At 39.0% G+C, this 18,863-nt stretch overlaps 1 protein-coding gene across 1 annotated transcript in view; it reads right to left on the reverse strand.

Annotated features, from left to right (window-relative positions):
• Positions 1 to 15,857: 15,857 nt before the first annotated feature.
• KCND2 (potassium voltage-gated channel subfamily D member 2) overlaps positions 15,858 to 18,863 on the reverse strand; it is a 568,555-nt gene continuing 565,549 nt past the window's right edge. Inside the window, exon 6 of the mRNA XM_070369328.1 lies at positions 15,858 to 18,502. Coding sequence (XP_070225429.1) covers positions 18,325 to 18,502 — 178 coding nt within the window. The 3' untranslated portion in view covers positions 15,858 to 18,324. The remainder of the gene's footprint in view (positions 18,503 to 18,863) is intronic.

Here is an 18,863-nt window from a genome sequence, read left to right on the forward strand (position 1 = left end):
AAGGAAATGGCAACCCACTCCAGTGTTCTTGCCTGGAGAATCCCAGGGACGGGGGAGCCTGGTGGGCTGCCATCTATGGGGTCACACAGAGTCGGACACGACTGACGAGACTTAGCAGCAGCAGCAGCAAATACACTTAGCATGTTTGACTTTTTTTTCCTCTTAGGAGTAAAGCAGTAGAGGGGAAGCTTATAACACACAGTTGTTACACAATGGCACCACACTCCAGTACTCTTGCCTGGAAAATCCCATGGATGAAGCAGCCTGGTAGGCTGCAGTCCATGGGGTTGCTAAGAGTTGGACACGACTGAGCGACTTCACTTTCACTTTTCACTTTCCTGCATTGGAGAAGGAAATGGCAACCCACTCCAGTGTTCTTGCCTGGAGAATCCCAGGGATGGGGGAGCCTGGTGGGCTGCTGTCTATGGGGTCGCACAAAGTCAGATACAACTGAGGCGACTTAGCAGCAGCACCAGTTACACAGCATATCTGTCCTCTATGATGAGTCATTAGTCATCTATTGCTTTTAACATGCTAAGCCTAAAACTTAATGGCTTATTTACCAAAGGGGAAAGAAGCGTAGTGATAAATTAGGAGTTTGGGATAACATACATACACTACTATATATAAAACAGATAATCAGCAAAGACCTACTGTATAGCACAAGGAACTATATTCAATATTTTGTAATAACCTATAAGGATAAAGGGCTTCCCAGGTGGTGCTAGTGGTAAAGAACCCACCTGCCAAAGCAGGAGATGCAAGAGATGTGGGTTCCATTCCTGGGTTGGGAAGATTCCCTGGAGGAGGGCATGGCAACCCACTCCAGTATTCTTGCCTGGAGAATCCCATGAACAGAGAAGCCTGGAAGGCTACAGTCTATGGAGTCACAAAGAGTCAGACACGACTAAAGATACTTCGCATGCCCACAAAAGGAAAAAGAACATGAAAAAATATATAATTCTATATCCATGTCTATAGACATATATCTGAATCATTTTGCTATACACCTGAAACTAACACCAGATTGTAAAACAACTATATCTCAATTTAATAAAAGATACTTAATGACTTAAAACAGCAAATACTTATCTCATAATTTCTGAGAGCTGCTGGATTGGATGGCTCTAGCTCAGGTTTTCTCATGAAGACATTGGATGAGGCAACCGTTATCTGGAGGTTCGCCTGGGAACAAAGGATCCAGTTCCAAGCTGGTTCACTTAAATGGCTGGCAAGTTGAGATGAGCTGTCCACCGGAGCCCTCAGGTCTTCTGTACGTCAGTCACCTCGGAGCACACCCACCTCAGATCAAGTGATCCGAGAGAGAGAAAGTGATAAGGAGCAAGAACGCTCACCCAAAATGGAAGCTGCCATCTTTTTATAAGCTGATCTTGAAATCATAGCCCATCACTTTGCCAGATCCAATAAATTAGAAGTTACATGCAGCTCACACACAGGGGAGGGAAATTCAGCTCTACTTCTTGGAAGGGGGAGTATCAAAGAGTTCTTGGACATATCCTTAGAACCACAACAATGCCTTGCTCAAATTAGCTTTGCAGGAGAAAGCACATAAAGTAGACAGATTCTTTTTCAGCTGGTTCACATATTTCTGAGGCTGCTAAGTCACTTTAGTCATGTCTGACTCTTTGTGACCCCATGGACTGTAGCTCACCAGGCTTCTCTGTCCATGGGATTCTCTGGGCAAGAATACCAGAATGGTTTGCCATTTCCTCCTCCAGGGGATCTTCCCGACTCAGGGATTGAAACTGTGTCTTTTGCAGCTCTTGCATTGCAGGCAGATTCTTTATCCCTGAGTCACCGGGGAAACTCATGGTATTTGTCATCCTTTACTAAACAGTTTCTTCTATATTCTTTGCTGTCCCAACTTCTTCATTTGCCTTGAAATGTTGGAGGGTCCCTCGCTGCTCAGAGCTCTTCTTTATGCACACACTTACCTTCCCAACACCCTCTCGCACCATCTCCAAACTCCACCCCTATTTCTCACAATTCTTATATTTCTGTCTTCAGCCTTGATCTCTCCTTGTAGTTCTGGTTTTGTACATCCAGCTTCTCCTTGACATTTCCGGAAGGATCACAAGAATTTAAAATGTACCATGGCTCACAGAACTCTTGCTTCCAGAGTATTCTCCCAGCCTCCCCATTTTCAGTAAATCCACCCAGTTGTTTAAGCTCTTCCCCACCTCCTGTCTAATCCCTCAGCAAGTTCTGTTGGCACTTTGCTCAGTGTCTTTTCTGGGTCTACCACTGTCTCCATCTCTACTGTTCTCACTCTAGTCCAAGTCAGCTCTCCTCTCACCTGGACCATGGCAATTGCCTCCTAAAAGTTTTCCCTGTTTATTCTGTGGTCCTTGTAAGTATTCTCCATAGCCCAGCCATGATGGCACTTTGAAAATAAATTCAGTTTTTATCACACCTGCATTTAAAACATAACGACTTTCTATAGTTAGAAAGCCACTTAGAATAATAAACCCAAACTCTTTGCTCTGACTTAGAATTTTGTACACTTTCTTGTCCCTGCTCACTGACCAGTGACACTGATCGTCACTGTACACAGTACTTAGGTATGTCAGCATACACTGTGTGGGCACTTGTATCTGTGTGTATGTGTGTTTGTGTGCATGCTGTGTGGGTGTGTATAATGTATGTGTGTCTCAATGTGTTGTTAGTGTGTGTCTGGAAATGTGTCTGAGTGTATGCATGTGTGTGTGTGTGTGTGTGCCTTTCCATGTGTATCTGGTGTGTCTGGTATATACAGGGCCATCTTGATCGACCCTGTAGATTATTAGGCAGAATAGACTGCTCCCTTGAGAAAACTCAGGGACCACAGATATCTTCTCTCTCAATATTAATATTTCTCTAGAGATGCATTAAGTTTAAGTGGTTTCTTTTCAATTGCAAATCTCCTGGGAGTTGCATCCATCATCTGTATCTTTTTGTGAGTTGTGATAATTAGATTATATTCCTCCCAGCACTTGGTGAAGACAGCCAGAGATAAGACCGAGTGTAGGGAGCTCAGAAAATGAGACCCACGGCCCCTTGGGTGGTAGGGTAGCAGCTTGCTGACTCAGGTGCCACTTCCTGAATGATCTCCCTGGATCACAAAGATTCCTTCTCATCTTCAGGACTGGGCAACACTGGGGAATGAGAGACAGCACAGAGAAGAAGTGTAAGGGGAAAAAAGAAACATGAAAAAGTCCGTTTTCCCCAAGTATATATGAGTGCCATCCATGCCTGGTATGACTTTCTGCTTCAGAGATTTCTGGGTGCTCTTCAGAGTAAAGTCATTCCTCCTTTTATTCAGAGCAGTGTAAGGGCATGCTTTTTCCCATGAGACACAGTAATTCCTTGGGGAGCACAAACAGAGGACAGCAATGTAGCACATTCAGCAACTATTCCGTGTCTGTTACAACACGACTACAAGAGTACCACCATTAGAGAGGTGCCCCACAGGAAGCCACCTCCTCCCATCCTCCCTTGCAGTGTCTTGTCCTTCTCCTGCACTCTGATTCCATGCCACTCTTTCTTCACTCTCCATATTTCTCTTCCCTTCCCTGAAACTTCAACCTTTATTTTTCTATCTACTAGATCTTTCTTACCAATATTGGAACATGTCATCTTATATCCCATTAAGTTGAGAAAATGAAAACACACACACACACACACACACACACACTTTCCCTTTTATCCCATTTCTTCTCAGAAATCTCTTCATCTTTGAGCTGTGCTTTGGAGGGAAGGAGTTCCAGAATGTTTTCTCCAGTTCAAGTGTCTAATACAGTGTAGCTTTTGTTTTCCTCATGTCACATCATGGGCTTTGGTTTAATTGAATAATGCCCACTCCGGTGCCACATCGTCCAAACACCTGCACTTCATACCTTACTAGGCATGTTAGCAGTGTTCAGTGAGTTGCCCCTTCTCTTTGTCTTGAAATCCTCCACACTCACCCTGCTTCCTCTTGTTCACTGATTATTTTTTCTCAGACTACTTTCTAGCTCTTCCTAGATCATTGCAGGGATCCTTCTCTTATGTTACACTCTGTTGCATACTCTTGAATTTAAATACCTCTTCTGTGATGCTGATTCCCTGGTGAATAAGTGCAATGAATCCTCTTTTGTGCTGTAACTTCCCTCCTGTATCTGACTGCTTACTTAAAGATCAAAGAGAGAGATCCCTAGAGTTGTTCAGTTCAGTTCAGTTCAGTCCTCAGCTCAGTCGTGTTCGACTCTGCAACCCCATGGACTGCAGCACGCCAGGCCTCCCTGTCCATTACCAACTCCTGGAGTTCACTCAAACTCATGTCCATTGAGTCAGTGATGCCATCTAACCATCTCATCCTCTGTCATCCCCTTCTCCTCCCGCCTTCAATCTTTCCCAGCATCAGGGTCTTTTCCAATGAGTCAGTTCTTCGCATCAGGTGGCCATAGTATTGGAGTTTCAGCTTCAGCATCTGTCCTTCCAATGAATATTCGAGACTGATTTCATTTAGAATGGACAGGTTGGATCTCTTTGCAGTCCAAGGGACTTTCAAGAGTCTTCTCCAACACCACAGTTCAAAAGCATCAATTCTGCGCTCAGCTTTCTTTATAGTCCAACTCTCATGTCCAAACATGACTACTGGAAAAACCATAGCTTTGACTAGATGGACCTTAGAGTTATTAGGTATTCAGGATTCAGAGTCCGAGTCAAAAAGCTGTGTGACTTTATGTAAGTTTGCAAAAATTCTGCTTTTTTGTCTATAAATTAGAAGAAAGTACTGGTATGTATTTTGAGAACTGGAATGTTAGTCCTGTCATAGTAAACAAAGATGTCAGTCACCAGCAATTGCAGCCATGATGGATGGTGAGCTGGTGAGCCGTGAGGGAACTCAGGAGGGAAGGAACACCTTCCCTAGATGGCTAGAACATCTAGCGGCCATCAGACTGTAGCAACTTCCCACCATGAGCCCTGAGGAAATTCAGGATGTGAAAACACAGGATACTGGCCCCATATAGCTGAGGTGCATATCAAAGAAATGATTTCAGTGAACCCAGACTCTTGAGTCAGAAAGACTCAAGTTCTATATAACTTCCCATGCATAGAACACTAAATTTCTTAACTTGGGTTATCTGGTTTTCTTTAATTAACAATGATTTTGATGTTCAGACTTCCTGCCCTTTGTTGCAAACCTTGTATATAACCTGGATCCTCTCTTCACCTCCTCAGAAAGTTCTCTCAGGATTACTTGAGATGCTGTTTCCCAGGCTTGAAGTCCTAAAAATTCTCACCAAATAAAGCATAACTCTCAACTTTTGGGTTGTGAATATGTTTTAATTCCACAGCTTTGTAGGGTTTTTCTGATGACAATTAAATGAATACATTTAAAACACTTAAAAATTGTGCCTAACATATAGTAAACATTTAATAAATATTTATCAATTCTCCTTCTTATTATTTATCCCCTTTCTTTACATGTTCAAAGCAACACTTCTGATTGTCTCAGCAAATGACATTTCCACTCAGCTATTGAAATCAGAAATTGGTAGTTTTCTTAGAATTTTCTCATGCTGACACTCATCACTACCAAGTCTCCTTGACTTTAACTCCAGACTATTTCTTAAGTCATCCAGTTCTCTCAGACACCACTCTACATCAGCCACACCTCATCTCTCACTTCAGTTACTGAAATGGGTTCTTAATTAGACTTCCTGCCTCCTTTGCTGCCTGCTTCTCTGACTGATTCTTCAGCACACAGCAACTAGAGTGATCTTTAAAAAGCACAAACTGGTTCCTGTCACTCCTCTGCTCAAAACTCTTCCTGATTTCCCAGTGGACTGAGGACAAAGTCCAAGATCCTTAAGTGGAAGGGCCTATAAATTTAGACACCTTCTGCCATGTCTACTTCCAAGCTGTGTTCAGTCCCCCATCACTCACTGTGGCTCATCCACACAGCCATTCTAACAGGTTTTCAAACGTTTTAAGGGCTTTTCTACCTGTGAATTTCAATTTTGCTTCTAGGGGCTGCCTGGAATGTTCTTATCCCCCTTTTTGAGATAATTCCCACTTCCCTCTTTTGAGCCCCAGTAAATGTCATTTCCTCAAGAACTTTTCTGGACCTTGAATCTTAGCAATTTGAAATTATATATTATCCGTGTATTGATTTGCGTAGTGATAGTCTTTTCAACGGGATGAAAATACTATGATGATGGAAATCATTTGTCTTGTCCCTTGTTTTATTTCAAGCATTGAGCAGGGTAATGCTTAATCAACATTTATTGAATTAATGAAGTGAAGGAAAGAATTGTGGTTGGTGCAAGTCCTTAGTCATTTCATTGATGGAAACATAGTAGTACAAGTATGATGAGCAAGTCACAAGATGTGCCTAGATTTATTGCCTTTAAATGATGAAATTCAGAATTGTGTATTACATGCAGATTTGATACTATTTAGTTTTACAATTAACATAAGGAGAGACTGTGGTCGAGGGGGAAGTGCATGGGTTTTGTAGCAGATTCAGGTTTAATAACATCTTAATCATTTGCTGGTGGTGTGACCCAGGTAAAGTCCATTTCCTAGCCTGGAAAATGGTTTTTCTAACTCCAGAGTTGTTGCAGAGACTTGAGATGGATGGCTCAAGTTGATTGCTTTATAAATAAATATTAGCTGTCATTTTTACTGGAAGACCTTTGTGTTAGTACTTAAATATAAAAGGGAAAGACATAGGAACCAAAAATGATAAACTGTTGACTTGTTTAAAATATCCAGAAAAAGTTGGCCTCCAACTTTTAGATCCTATAAAGGCCTGAAATAAGACATAGTAGAAGGGAAAAATAAAAACCCATGAACTTTACTGAAATCAAATAGATTGATTCTTAAAATTCCAAAGACAAAGGTATATGTGCTTCCTAGGCCTGGAATGTTCTGTGTGTGTCTGGTTCTTCCCTCTGCATGTCCCACATGCTTTTTCCTAGAGGCCTTTTCTTTAGCACCATGTTAAGTCTCCCTCAACTTCTCCCCACCGTACCATTTCATGGCTGATATGAACATTTTATGGGCTCCCCAGGTGGCACTGGTGGTAAAGAACCCACCTGCCAATCCAGGAGACGCAGGTTTGATCCTCTGGTTTGGGAAGATCCCCTGGGGAGGAAATGGCAACCCACTCCAGTATTCTTGCCTAGAGAAATCTGTAGACAGAGGAGCCTGATGGGCTATGGTCCATAGGATCACAAAGTATTAGACATTTAGCTTCCCTGATAGCTCAGTTGGTAAAGAATTTGCCTGCAATGCTGGAGACCTGAGTTCAATTCCTGGGTTGGGAAGATCCCCTGGAGAAGGAAATGGCAACCCACTCCAGTATTATTGCCTGGAGAAGTCCATGGACAGAGGAGCCTGGTGGGCTACATTCCATGGGGTCTCATGTACTGGGGCATGACTGAGTGACTTTGGGAACTTTTTGTAGGCACTTGAAAAACAGTAAAGGCAGGGAGAGATGTGCTCTGAACTGATCTCATCTGCTTAAAGATAGAGCTCCAAAAGCAACTCCTTTGTCATCAATTCTCCCCAGGCATTTTGTCAACCAAGGTGGACTGACTGTTGCTATAGGAGAGAAGACTTGCAGTTAACACCATACCCAGACACACTTTGTCATAAACAATTATACTTTCTATCTGTTCTTCTAAGGGCCCAATTACCTTTTCTAAAAATCATTCACTCTCTCCTAAGAGATCCCGGGGCTTCTCTGGTGGCTCAGGGGTAAAGAATCTGCCTGCAATGCAGAAGCCCTAGGAGACACAGATCGATCCCTGGATCAGGAAGATCCCCTGGAAAAGGACATGGCAACCCACTCCAGTATTTTTGCCTGGAGAATCCCATGGACAGAGGAGACTGGCATGCTTCAGTCCATGGGGTCGCAAAGATTGGACATGACTTAGTGACTGAACAAAAAAATAAAAACAACATATAGGTTAATAAACTTCTTTATTTTTCTTTGATTGTTTTTCTCTTGTTAATCTGTGTTTTGTATCAAAGGATCTGAGCCAAGAATTCACAAGGGTAGAGGGAAAATGATTTTTCCTCCCTTACAGTGCCAACAAGGGTAGGATCTTGTTACTGATTTATCCCAGGTACTAACACACTGCATGGAACATAAGATGTGCTCACAAAGAAAAGGAATGAATAGAATGGCTACCTGTACAGCCTGAGAGCCATTATGCCCTTCTGCAGAACTATTTTTGTTATAGCTGGAGTTTAATGCAAGATTCATCTCTTAAAAAAAAAATCCACTTCCTTTTTAGAAAAACCTCTTGAAATTTACACAGTTTTAAGCTGCATTATACTATCAATTAAAGGAGCTGAAAACAACTTTCTTGAGTTGCATCTTCACTGTTTAATATTCAGGATGCATCTAATGTGCCCTTTGAGTAAGGGGACTTGCTTCCATCCTCTGGGGTGTCCCCAGTTCTCCACAATAGTGTCATATACAGTGATTAACATGGACTGGAGAATGTGGGCATGTGTATACCTCTGTGAATCTTATAAATTATAAAGTCCAAACAAAGTGGTTTAGTCACTTGAAAAGTAGGGAGAATAGGGCAGAAGTTCATAGATACATTTTGTAAGTGAGGATTTGAAGTTGTTAGTGTTCTTTTTAACTTCATGGTAATAGAATACAGGGATAGCTTGGTTTTCACAATTTTAATATCAGATAAAATTACTTTAAAATTGAAAACAAATTTAGCCAAGAAATGAATTAAAAATTTTGGAAACCTATCTATTGCTTTACTTCAAACTATCCTAAAAGAGACAGATTCTCAACACATTTGCAAGTTAAAAAGCAATGAGTTTCCTCTTTACATGTGTATACTAAAAATTGTTGCTGTTTTATTTTCCCCCTGTTCCAGCTAACCTGCAGTTTCAGGCATTCTAAGCTTTGAAGTTTGGAAAAGAGACAATGTTGTCTAGTAATCCTAAGAATGCTAACCGTGATGGTTCTTTTCAAGAAGATTTGTTTAAAAAGCCTAGACATTACCACATTATAATTTCTACAATCAACAAAGATTTAAAAAAAATGCCCGAAGATATGACTACTGGCAAGAAAAACTTTCCTTTCACATTTCATTAAAACATATCAGGCAATAAAATGAATGGAACTCTACATTCCGCCTCTGTGTGTGTGTTCAGTTCAGTCTCTCTGTTGTGTCCATCTCTTTGCGACCCCATGAACGGCAGCACGCCAAGCTTCCCTGTCCATCACCAACTCCCGAAGTCCACCCAAACCCATGTCCATTGAGTCGGTGATGCCATCCAACCATCTTATCCTCTGTCATCCCCTTCTCCTCCCGCCTTCAATCTTTCCCAGCATCAAGGTCTTTTCAAATGAGTCAGCTCTTCGTATCAGGTGACCAAAGTATTGGAGTTTCAGCTTCAACATCAGTCCTTCCAATGAACACCCAGGACTGATCTCCTTTAGGATGGACTGGTTGGATCTCCTTGCAGTCCAAGGGACTCTCAAGAGTCTTCTCCAACACCACAGTTCAAAAGTATCAACTCTTCTGCACTTAGCTTTCTTTATAGTCCAGCTCTCACATCCATACATGCCTACTGGAAAAACCATAGCCTTGACTAGATGGACCTTTGTTGACAAAGTAATGTCTCTGCTTTTTAGTATGCTGTCCAGGTTGGTCATAACTTTCCTTCCAAGGAGTAAGTGTCTTTTAATTTCATGGCTGCAATGACCATCTGCAGTGATTTTGGAGCCCCCCAAAATAAAGTCAGCCACTGTTTCCTCTCTTTCCCCATCTATTTGCCATGAAGTGATCGGACCATAGGCCATGATCTTAGTTTTCTGAATGTTGAGCTTTAAGTCAACTTTTTCACTCTCCTCTTTCACTTTCATCAAGAGGCTCTTTAGTTCTTCACTTTCTGCCATAAGGTTTAGTGTATGTGTGTGTATTTTCAGTCTTCTCCCTGCCACATTTTGTCTCCTGAGTTTTATCTGAGACGCAAAAGATTTCATAAGGAAACCACTGCATAAATTCTATAGTAACCTGTGATTAAAAATAGAAATGTATATACAAGAAATGTCCTAAAAACTTATGTTTTCATAGTAATATTTTATATTGCTTTACATGTTTCTATTATGATAAATGCACTGGATGCTTAAGGGAACTTGTTCGACTTTCTCTTTGTTGTTGTTTAGTTGCTAAGTCGTGTCTGACCCTTTGCGACCCCATGGAGTATAGCCTGCCAGGCTTCTCTGTCCTGGGATTTCCCGACAAGAATACTGGAGTCAGTTGCTATGTCTTTCTCGGGGGGAACTTCCCAAACCAGAGAGCAAATCCACATCTGCTGGCCCTTTGACTTTCTCTTATATTGTGAAAAACTGTTGAGGCTGTGTTCTGAAAGTATTTTGGTCATTAAAGATATTTTACTCCATTATGAGAAGGAATAGAGAAGGGAAATACAGCTAATTAAAAATGAACGATAGTCATGCTAAAGTTCATTTGTGTTTAAATGTTGACTATGTTCAGGGATTATTATAGAAACACATTTAGTCAGAATCAGAGATACTCAGACACCAAAAACTGAAGCATTTGTAATCTCACTTTTTTGTCTTACTGCCTTAACATTATTCTCCTAAATTGAGTTTATTATAATCATTTTACTGTTCATTCTAAATTTCTGTTGAGACACTTATTACAACTTGAGGCTATAGATAGTGAGTGAAATACCTTGCATTAATTTCAGATAATCATACAAAATTGATCCTCTATATCTCATAGTAAACAGTTGCAGTGTAATTGAACTAAATTCCCAGAATCTTTGCCAATGACCTGAATTCTAGGTAAGGTAGTAAAAGGAATTGACGTGATTTTGAATTCTTTGGCTTCTTCAAATTTTGTATCTTTCAAACCCCATATAGTTTCAGGTTCCTCCAGTCACTCATAGCCCCATTTCTTTCTTAGTCTCTCATTAGTTGGCTCCTGCACACTTGGATGAATAAATGCATTTTGTTTCAGATGCTAGCAGAGCTGTCTGATATTATATATGTCTCCTGTTCAAAATATAGCTTGATTTTTATATCAGACTTTATCTACTGTGTATTCCTACATTGGAAAAAGACAGAAATGAAAATTTCTCTCCTGTAAGACAATTTGGAGAAGTTTTACTATTTCATTGAAGCAAATTTTTATAATTTATCATGTTAGGATTTGAAAACAACAGCCATATATAATATTATTTTTTCTATACATTTCTTTTTAATCATATTGCACTTTAATTTTTCATATAAAGGAAGTTTTGGACACAATATTAATACTTTAAAGAAATAACACATTCACCTTTTGAGAAACAGGGAAGGAAAGATTGAGGTGGAAGGTAAAGAGATTATTAATAGGCCACTGTTATTTTGGAACATAAAACACGCAAACGATGAAACTCAAAGAAGTTTTATGACAAGCAGTTATATCCCAAGTACCATTTTAAAAGGTACATTAAATTTTCTACAGTTCCATATAAATCAAATGCCCATGTTTACACCTTTATTGAAGCTTTCTATTTTATTCGGAGAAAATAAAAGCTATCAACTACCTGCAGAAAAATGTTGGACTTCTTTATGAGGATGGAAAAATCCAAGAATATTTTAATTGTATTATATTTACTTGGAATACTGAATTATGCCATCTCTTTGCCTATCTGAGTGAATCTTTCAGTGCCTTATTTTGCATGTGGAACTAAATGCCAATAGGCATTTCATTATCATCCTCCAGAAGTTTTGCCTGCAGGAATTTGAAGAAGCTGCAAAAGATAATGAAGGGTGGGAATTGTGGGTTTGACCTTAATTCCAAAACGTTGCTGTTGTGTTATTATAAGCCTCTAGGATGTGGACTATGGGCCAGTTAGTTGCTGTACATGTGACTACAGCCCTGATCAGCAACCTTGAGAATGTTGGCAGGCCTTGTTCAAAAAGGGGGACGAGTGAGAGATGATGCACGCTCCAACACATAATTCTCTCTGTTCCTGGAAAATTAACTCAGTGTGTTTGCTGTGCTGATATGGCCTTGTTAGAAAATCTTTGTCAACTAGGACAGTACTGTATTTCCCAGCTAGGTTCCATCTTTATTTTAATTTGCCAATAGTCAATCAGGAATAGTAATTCATAGCACATTTTGCAAGATAAGAAAAAAAATTTAGATCAAAGAAAGTGGAAGGAAACATTGATCCTCTTTGATAATGAAATTGCAGCCATTAGAGCAGGGATATAATTAGGCTTCCTCCTACCCCCCATTTTTAAAATAAACTCTGTTTTACTTGGAGAGAAGAGATAGTTGCCTCAATATTTCTATAAAATAGATCTCCATGGTTTAATTAAAAATTATACATCATTTAATAGTTTTCTTCACATCTTTTGAAACTATGGAAGGAAGAGCAGAGTGTATACTTGGAAAAGACTGTATTTTTACAATGCTTAAATCATAAAGGTGAAGTTTTGCCTCCTTTTCTGTTTGCTTTGCCTTGTCTTGCTTTCCATTCTTCAGAAATACACATGTGCTCTTTTTCTGCTCCTCAATTCCTCCATAGAAAGAGGACCATGGCCTACAGAATAAGGATTTTAATAATGTGATGTGAAGATTTTAGAAAATACTTCAAAGAACACTATCTGATGTAAACTCTGTTGGAGAGATATTGTCAGGAGGTTAAGTAGGAAAATGACTGTCAATGTGGCAGGAAGGAGAATACTTATTTGGTTTGGATTCCTAATCATTATTTGTCCAGCATCTATCACAATGTGTAGTCCATCCTGTGTACCCAGTGACTTGTGTGATAAACAGAATGAATAGTACTTACATAGTGGATTTTCATAGAAAACAGAGAAAAGAAAGTGATTAGGGGAAGAGGGAGAATAATCTAGTTAAAGAATGATTAGTGCTGGAAGAGAAAGAAGGGAAAAGATATGGCAGGCAGTAAAGATCATAGGATTAGAATGTACAGTATGGATCTAATATTTTCACTAAAGGTATTTCACTATATATATATATATATATATATATATATATATATATAAAAAGTAAAGTGAAAGTCACTCAGTTGTGCCCTACTCTTTGTGATCCCATGGACTGTAGACTGCCAGGCTTTTCTGTCCATGGGATTCTCCAGGCAAGAATACTGGAGTGGGTAGTCAATCCTTTCTTCAGGGAATCTTCCTGACCCAGGGGTTGAACCTGGGTCTTCTCCTCCTCTCTCTCTCTCTCTCTATATATATATATGTATAAATGGCTTACATATATATCTTATATATTGGAAGGATGGATGCTGAAGCTGAAACTCCAATACTTTGGCCACCTGATGAGAAGAACTGACTCCTTGGAAAAGACCCTGATGCTGAGAAAGATTAAAGGCAGGAGGAGAAGGGGATGACAGAGGATGAGATGGTTGGATGGCATCACTGACTTGATGGACATGATTTTGAGCAAGCTCCAGGACTTGGTGAAGGACAGGGAAGCCTGGTGTGCTGTAGGCAATGGTGTTGTAAAGAATCAGACACGACTGAGCGACTGAACTGAACCAAACCGATATATCTTATAGGGCTTCTAAGGCGGTGCAGTGATAAAGAATCCACTTGCCAATGTAGGAGATGCAAAAAGATGTGGGTTCAGTTCCTGGATTGGGAAGATCCTCTGGAGTAGGAGGGGTCTTCCCTGATAACTCAGTTGGTGAATAATCTGTCTGCAATGCAGGAGACCCTGGTTCGATTCCTGGTCCAGGATGATCAACTGGAGGAGGGATAGGCTACTCGCTCCAGTATTCTTACCTGGAGAATCCCATGGACAGAGGAGCCTGGCAGGGGGCAGTCTGTGGGGTTGTAAAGAATTAGACACAACATATATTTTATAATTGTCTTAAGCAAATGTGGTATTCAAAAGTCAAAATTCCTTTTAAGTATAAACTTACTTTTTGGAGACTGTTTTACCACCCTAAACACAGCCACCTCCAGTGGATAATTTAAACTCTTATTTTTTAAAAAAAATTATAGTGTGCCTACATGATTGTGTTGACAGTTCTGATGAAGTTTACACAGTGCTGACCAACAACCATTCTTGAACACATGAGTTAATCAAACAAACACTTTAATAACATGCTAGGGAAGAGGAGTTGCCTTTCTTGTAAAACTCAAGAGGCATCAATCAAGAACCTTTTTTATTTTTTTAAGCAATGTGGTTGACTGACATTGGTATAATTCCCTGGAGGCTGTTTCCAGGCCAACTCTGTAACTGAGTTGAAGGAATAGGGAGGCATGTTAAATCTTTTTAATGAAAGATTAGCATCTCAATAAATCAAAGGGTGTAAAGGAAAATAATAAGAGAAAAATGGAGATTACCTATCAAGAGAATCACTAGTTGCTCTCTGGGTACTCGATGATTTACTCTTTGTCCTTCTAATAATCTCTTAACATTTTTTTGCTTTTGGTCCCCTATTGAACAGAAACCATTGGTATATGTGTATTTTTAAAGGGAGAATTAAAGGTGGGAAGATTTGGGAGAATGACATTGAAACAGGTAAAATATCATGTAAGAAACGAGTTGCCAGTCCAGGTTCGATACACGATACAGGATGCTTGGGGCTAGTGCACTGGGACGACCCAGAGGGATGGTATGGGGAGGGAGGAGGGAGGAGGGTTCAGGATGGGGAACACATGTATACCTGTGGCGGATTCATTTTGATATTTGGCAAAACTAATACAATTATGTAAAGTTTAAAAATAAAATAAAATTTAAAAAAAAATAAAGGGAGAATTAAAAAATCTGTATGTATATATAGAAATATAAATACACAAACACATGCACATATAACCATACAAATAAATCACCTCTTTCCATAGATAGAAAAGTGTCTGACTAAGAATCTACATGGTCTAGTGGCTAAGATCCTAGGCTCCCAATGCAGGGGCTTGGGGTTTGATGTTCCACCAGGGAACTAGATCCCACATACTGAAACTAACAGTTTGTATGCCGCAAATTAAGATTCCCCATGCCAGAATGAAGTCAGAGATCCCCGGTACCATAACTGAGAGCTGGGACAGCCAAATAAATAAAATAAATATTTGGGGGAAAAAATCTAACTGGGTTTTGACCAAAGTTATTACCCCAGAGCTTCTCGTTGCTTAACTCAGGCAGTGATGATCAAGAAGTACATAAAGTTCAGGCATCAGTCTTCTCTCTGATCCACACTCTCTAAGCGGCAAGTGGCATTTAGGGTACAGACTAATAACTGTGGGGTCACACACTGAAGAAAGCATTCTACTTGAAAATATCCTATACAAAAAAATCAACGGATTTCAACCCTACTTTTTTCTTAATAACTAGTAAAACCAAGCAATATACTTATATTATCATAGTTAGTAGCTATGGAGGAGTGTGTGTGTGTGTGTGAGAGAGAGAGAGAGAGAGTCGCTCAGTTGTCTCTGACTCTTTGTGACCTCGTGGACTGTAGTTCACCAGACTCCTCACTCCATGGAATTCTCTAGGTAAGAATCCTGGAGTGGGTTGCCATTCCCTTCTCCAGCTATGGAGGTGTAGTTGCCAAGATATTTCCAAAAGTGACCATTTAAAATAGTGGCACTCTTTTATCTTTAAATGATAGTAACTTTTCTACTGAAGCCTCTGCCTAAATTCCCAATGCGGGCAGAAAATTATTATCTCCACCATTTAGAGTAGATTTGTTTCACTCACAATCGATGGGTTCTTTGAGTGTGTCCACGTTACAGGTTTCCCAAAATATGTATGAAGAGTGCAGTACATACTAGATTTTGGAAAAGAAGGAAGTCTTAAAAAAAAGGGCAACAGTCAACCATGTTGTCCTGTTCAAGCATGCACATGTTTTATTTGAGTATTCTCCAAAGGTCTATTTTTTTCCAGCATAATGCAGATATTATGCTATCCTTTGAAATAAGATATATGAATTTCAAACAAAATTGTCAAAAACAATGACCTTGGTTACTCCATATGGTACACAGAAATAATTACATTTCACTTACAATACAGATGCACTTAACACAGTCATCAATAGTCATTCACCACCAACACAGTATATTTTTAAATCACCTAAAACACCAAAAAGTTTTTTTTTCTTTTCCAAAAGTCTAAAGAAATTAATAGTTTTGGATAAATGATAACTTGAAAAGGAGGCAGAATTGTCAACGGAAGTAATCTAACTGCATTTTAAAATGTAATATTAAGAACATGAAAATAGAACTTTTTATTGGGAATAAAGACCTAAGTATTCCTGATTGTGTTTTGTTTAACCTACTTTTTAAAAAGTTTTTCAACAAATGCCATCAAAGAAGTTTCACTATATATTTGCTCTAGAAGCATAAAGTGACATGAGGCAGGTGTTAATATAATTGTTAATATTCACACTTCAGGAAGATTAGTGACTTTTAAAAAGACATACTAGGTATAAAGCCAGTTTTTCCCTAGAGATAGTAGAGTTTATTTGACTTTCACTCAGCAAGTGTTTATAAATCTACTGTGTGCACAGCTTTGTTCTAGAAGCTAGTCTAGAAATGGGAAGCAAGAATTTCTGGCTTTACTTGAAAATGGTTGGGTTAATTCCTTTTTATGATAAATTAGGATTAAGCATTTTAAAATCTCTATAGTAGAGGGATAATTATTTACTCTTTCCATGTGTTGAAGCTAAACTTCATTCCTTACAGTGGTGGTTTGGAATGAACAAAACTTTTCATTGGACATAAAACTTTTTTACATTGTCACGTGCAGACATGTCTGCTGATATATTTTAAAGGTGAAAAGATATCAAGACTTTTCACTTAAATGTACATAGAGATCAATTTTGCATCATCAAAATCCTGTCCTCCTGATTTAGAGGAGAAAAATTGCTCCTTGCAATAAACAGGAACCTTTCTGAGACAAATCTGTGCTGCCTTCCTCAATGGCATAGAAAGCATGCTTTCATCAAATACTGCTACATAAAGCACTCCAGTTTATCTCTGCATTTCAATTCACATTAGTTATTCTCAAAACGTATTTGAGATCTAAAGCTAAATAAATAATACATCATGTGAGAGTCTGGGATTACTGGTTCTGTGATATTAGTCCCAGCTAATTCTTTTCATGAAACATACAATGATGTATACAGTATCTGGGCTTTTCCATAACAGCAAAAAGTCAGAGATAATTCACAGATGTCAACTCCTTTTTTTTCCTAATTCTTGACAAATGGATTGAAGATGATGGTGATCTGCTGATAAGATAATTTGTCGGGGAATACAAAAGTAGGAAATTCCTTTGAACTACAAAACGTTAGTCTAGTAGATGACGATAAACCCAATAGAAAGGTGCTATAGAAATACAGGAACAAATCATTCACTGTCACAGGAATACAGTGGACCAAACAATATTACAGAAAAACGTTTATGGCACAAGGGTTTTGGATTAAAAGGTTATCTAAAACCTGGCCACACCAGAAGTTTTTCTATGGAATGTGGCTCTTAATGTATCTCTGAAGATCTGGAAATACAACAACAAAAATATCCTGATTCCTGATACAACAAGTGTACAATTAATTATTGCAGTTGTAACAGTATCTAGGTGCAAGGTAAAACAATGATTCGTACTGAACTATCTGAACACTTTAGATGTACTAGTGAGCATCCCCGTGAGAAATACTGCAGTTCTAAAAGGAGTTTATTTGCACAGCCCACCATGGAACATGAACAATCAGCTTGTTGTAAGTGCACAGAAATTCCCTCTTTCTACTAGTATAGTTTATCATGCCTATTCTGAAGACAACATAAGGAAACTGAGATAACGGCTCCAAAGAATTCTAGCATGCATTATGATGGTTTCCTTCAGTCAATACAAATGTGTTGTGTGTTTGTGTTTTTTAATGTGTAATCATCTTCATCATCGCCAATGTTCATGGTTTTAACAGGAAAAATTTTTATCAAAATGTTTTCCATATTTTTTGTTTTGCATTCAACTGGAACATTATGTTCAAAGATTTATTTTATTAAAAAAAGAGTTCTGGTCATAAGAAGCATCAATAGGCGGCATTTCATTTGTGCTCATTCACAGTCAAAGGGCCACAGACTATTTTATTTCTCTGTATAACAGGTCAAACTCTGTCCAGAAATGCCATTTGGTGGTTTTATTTCCATCCACAAGGTTGAAAGCTTTGTGTTTGTTTCATTACCAACCTCCTTGCTTTGTCATTTTCATCTGCAGAGTGTTTATTATTTCTTCTTTCTTCCACATTGGGACTCTTTCCACAGCCAGGGCTCAAATTCTCTTGAACCTGATTGCAATTGTCTTACAGAGCAGACACTCTGACGATATTGCCTCCTGAGTACTCAGGAGACTCTGGCCTGTCATCTCCTTCGGGGGTGGTGACTGGAGGTGTTGGGATGCTTATTATTGCTGTAGTCACATAAGGTTGTTCACAGTTCAGTTTAACACACTCTTCCATTTTGGCATTTAAACTGGATCGGCTGATGAGGAAGAAAAGATTTAAGAAAGAAGGTTGTTTACTTAAATTTTTTTTCTTACAACTAAAGAATATATGTTTTCATGTTTATCAGTAACATTTTAAAAGGTTAAAAACAATCACCATAATTAAGAAAAATGAAACACCAAAGCTTAAGATAAATTAACGTGAACATTAGGGCATTAACATCAAATAAATGTCTAAAAGCCAGCTCAGTGTGGTTCAATTAGTGTTTCTCAAAGTGTTTCCTGCTTTGAGAATGCAAAAAAGAGGATCAGGTGAGTTTTAGAAAACCTAGGCTGAGCAAAGTAAAAGAGTTTTCTTTAAGACAGGATCTCTGAGAAGTCTGAGATGCCATAGTGAAA

Source organism: Bos mutus, chromosome 4 (assembly GCF_027580195.1).
Source record: "Bos mutus isolate GX-2022 chromosome 4, NWIPB_WYAK_1.1, whole genome shotgun sequence".
In the NCBI taxonomy this organism is placed as follows: Eukaryota; Metazoa; Chordata; class Mammalia; order Artiodactyla; family Bovidae; genus Bos; species Bos mutus.